This window comes from Alligator sinensis, unplaced genomic scaffold (assembly GCF_000455745.1).
Source record: "Alligator sinensis unplaced genomic scaffold, ASM45574v1 scaffold194_1, whole genome shotgun sequence".
Classification (NCBI taxonomy): Eukaryota; Metazoa; Chordata; order Crocodylia; family Alligatoridae; genus Alligator; species Alligator sinensis.
Window position 1 is genome coordinate 2,630,200 of NW_005841945.1, and position 1,511 is coordinate 2,631,710.

The window sequence follows — 1,511 nt, forward strand, 5'->3', positions numbered from 1 at the left end:
GGTTTATGGAGGCAAAAAGGTCATAAATTATTGACCCTATTTGGATTAGAGACACCAGCCAGATGGTCCCATATATTATACAAATAGTGACTTCTCCAAGACAATTCAATCTAGTTATTTAAGTTAACATGCTAGTCCACCCTTCCCCTCCCCCCGCACAACAAGGGAAAATATGAACCCCATAAAAAAAAATTTTAAATGTAAAGCTAGCAGCAGATGAGAACTTAAGGCTCTAGATGAGCACTCCTTCTATGAGACGAATAGGAGAATCTTGTTACCCATCTTGTTGACCTAAAGTCTGCAGCTCTGCAGTATGTATATTATGATGAAGGAAAACATTTTTCCTGCTGTACATGTGTAAGGAAATTGGTCCCCTTGGAGGCTGTCCAAGTCTTCCTGTGAATGTGGAATGCTGCCGCGGTATAGCAGTCTGATCCTTTGGAGCCCCTGAAAATACAGGGAAGTTTTCTGCCTTGGGTGCTGGCTTTACTGTATTTTGCGCAGTGTTGGCCAAAAGATTATGGGTGACATTAGAAGTGAGGGTTTCATATGTGCCTCTTGTGTGCTTGACGACTTCCACTATTTCTTTATCTTTCAGGAGGTTGCTCCGACACAGATTTGACAGCTGACAGCTTTTGGTCTCGTAGGCAGTTGCTTGGTTGCCCGATGAATATCTAAAAGGGTCCTCGGTGGGAGTATGTGCTGACTTTCTGTCCCTTGTGTTGAGATTTTGGATCGTAATTCTGTTTAGATATGTAGCCTGGAGCAAAGAAAACAGAAATTAAAAAAAGGCATTAGCAACAGAACATATTAACACTAAAACAGCACACAGCATGCAGAGCACTCCCAGTAGCATCTGCAGATAAGCAACAGACTAGGCATTCACTGCTGCTTGATTAAAATGAAAGACAAATCTCAAATGTTAGCAGATCTCCCAAGGCACTGCTAGTGTAAAATTGAAGAATTATTCATTTATAGTTAACAAAACAACTTTGAAAAGCATTTATTTAATATATTGAATTTGGGAATTTGCTTTAAAAACCTAGTTAAATTGAAAAGGCAGATTCTTTTAGGGAGGAATAGACATATAGGGAAACCTCATGACTTTTAAAACAATTTGTTTTGCACTCATCTTAGTTAAAGAAATAATAGTTTTGGATCTAGAAAGCTAACTCTAAATCCTTTCAGGCATTATCTACGAAATGAAAAGAAAGCAAATTCTGAATAACTTTACATTGCTGTTAAACTCAGAACATGCTAACATTAAATGTGTGAGTACTCCTGTTGAGGTCAATTTAGATATTTCCTTATCTGCATGAAATTAAATGCATTAAATGTTTTGCTGTATGAGGGACTTACAGATCCAAAATAAGGGGCGTTTCAGCATATCAGCATTTATCATATTGTCTAGGGACAGAAATTACTCATAAACTGGTATAAGTGATCAGTAATGGGTTCAAATCTGTAACACAACAGAAGTTCAGTGCACATACACATGCTCCTGGAAGAGC

General features: G+C 38.1%; 1 protein-coding gene across 1 annotated transcript in view; it reads right to left on the minus strand.

The window, feature by feature from the left end:
- Positions 1-274: 274 nt before the first annotated feature.
- Positions 275-1,511, minus strand: part of LOC112549664 (serine-rich coiled-coil domain-containing protein 1-like) — a 133,008-nt gene continuing 131,771 nt past the window's right edge. Inside the window, exon 3 of the mRNA XM_025199509.1 lies at positions 275-760. Coding sequence (XP_025055294.1) covers positions 275-760 — 486 coding nt within the window. The remainder of the gene's footprint in view (positions 761-1,511) is intronic.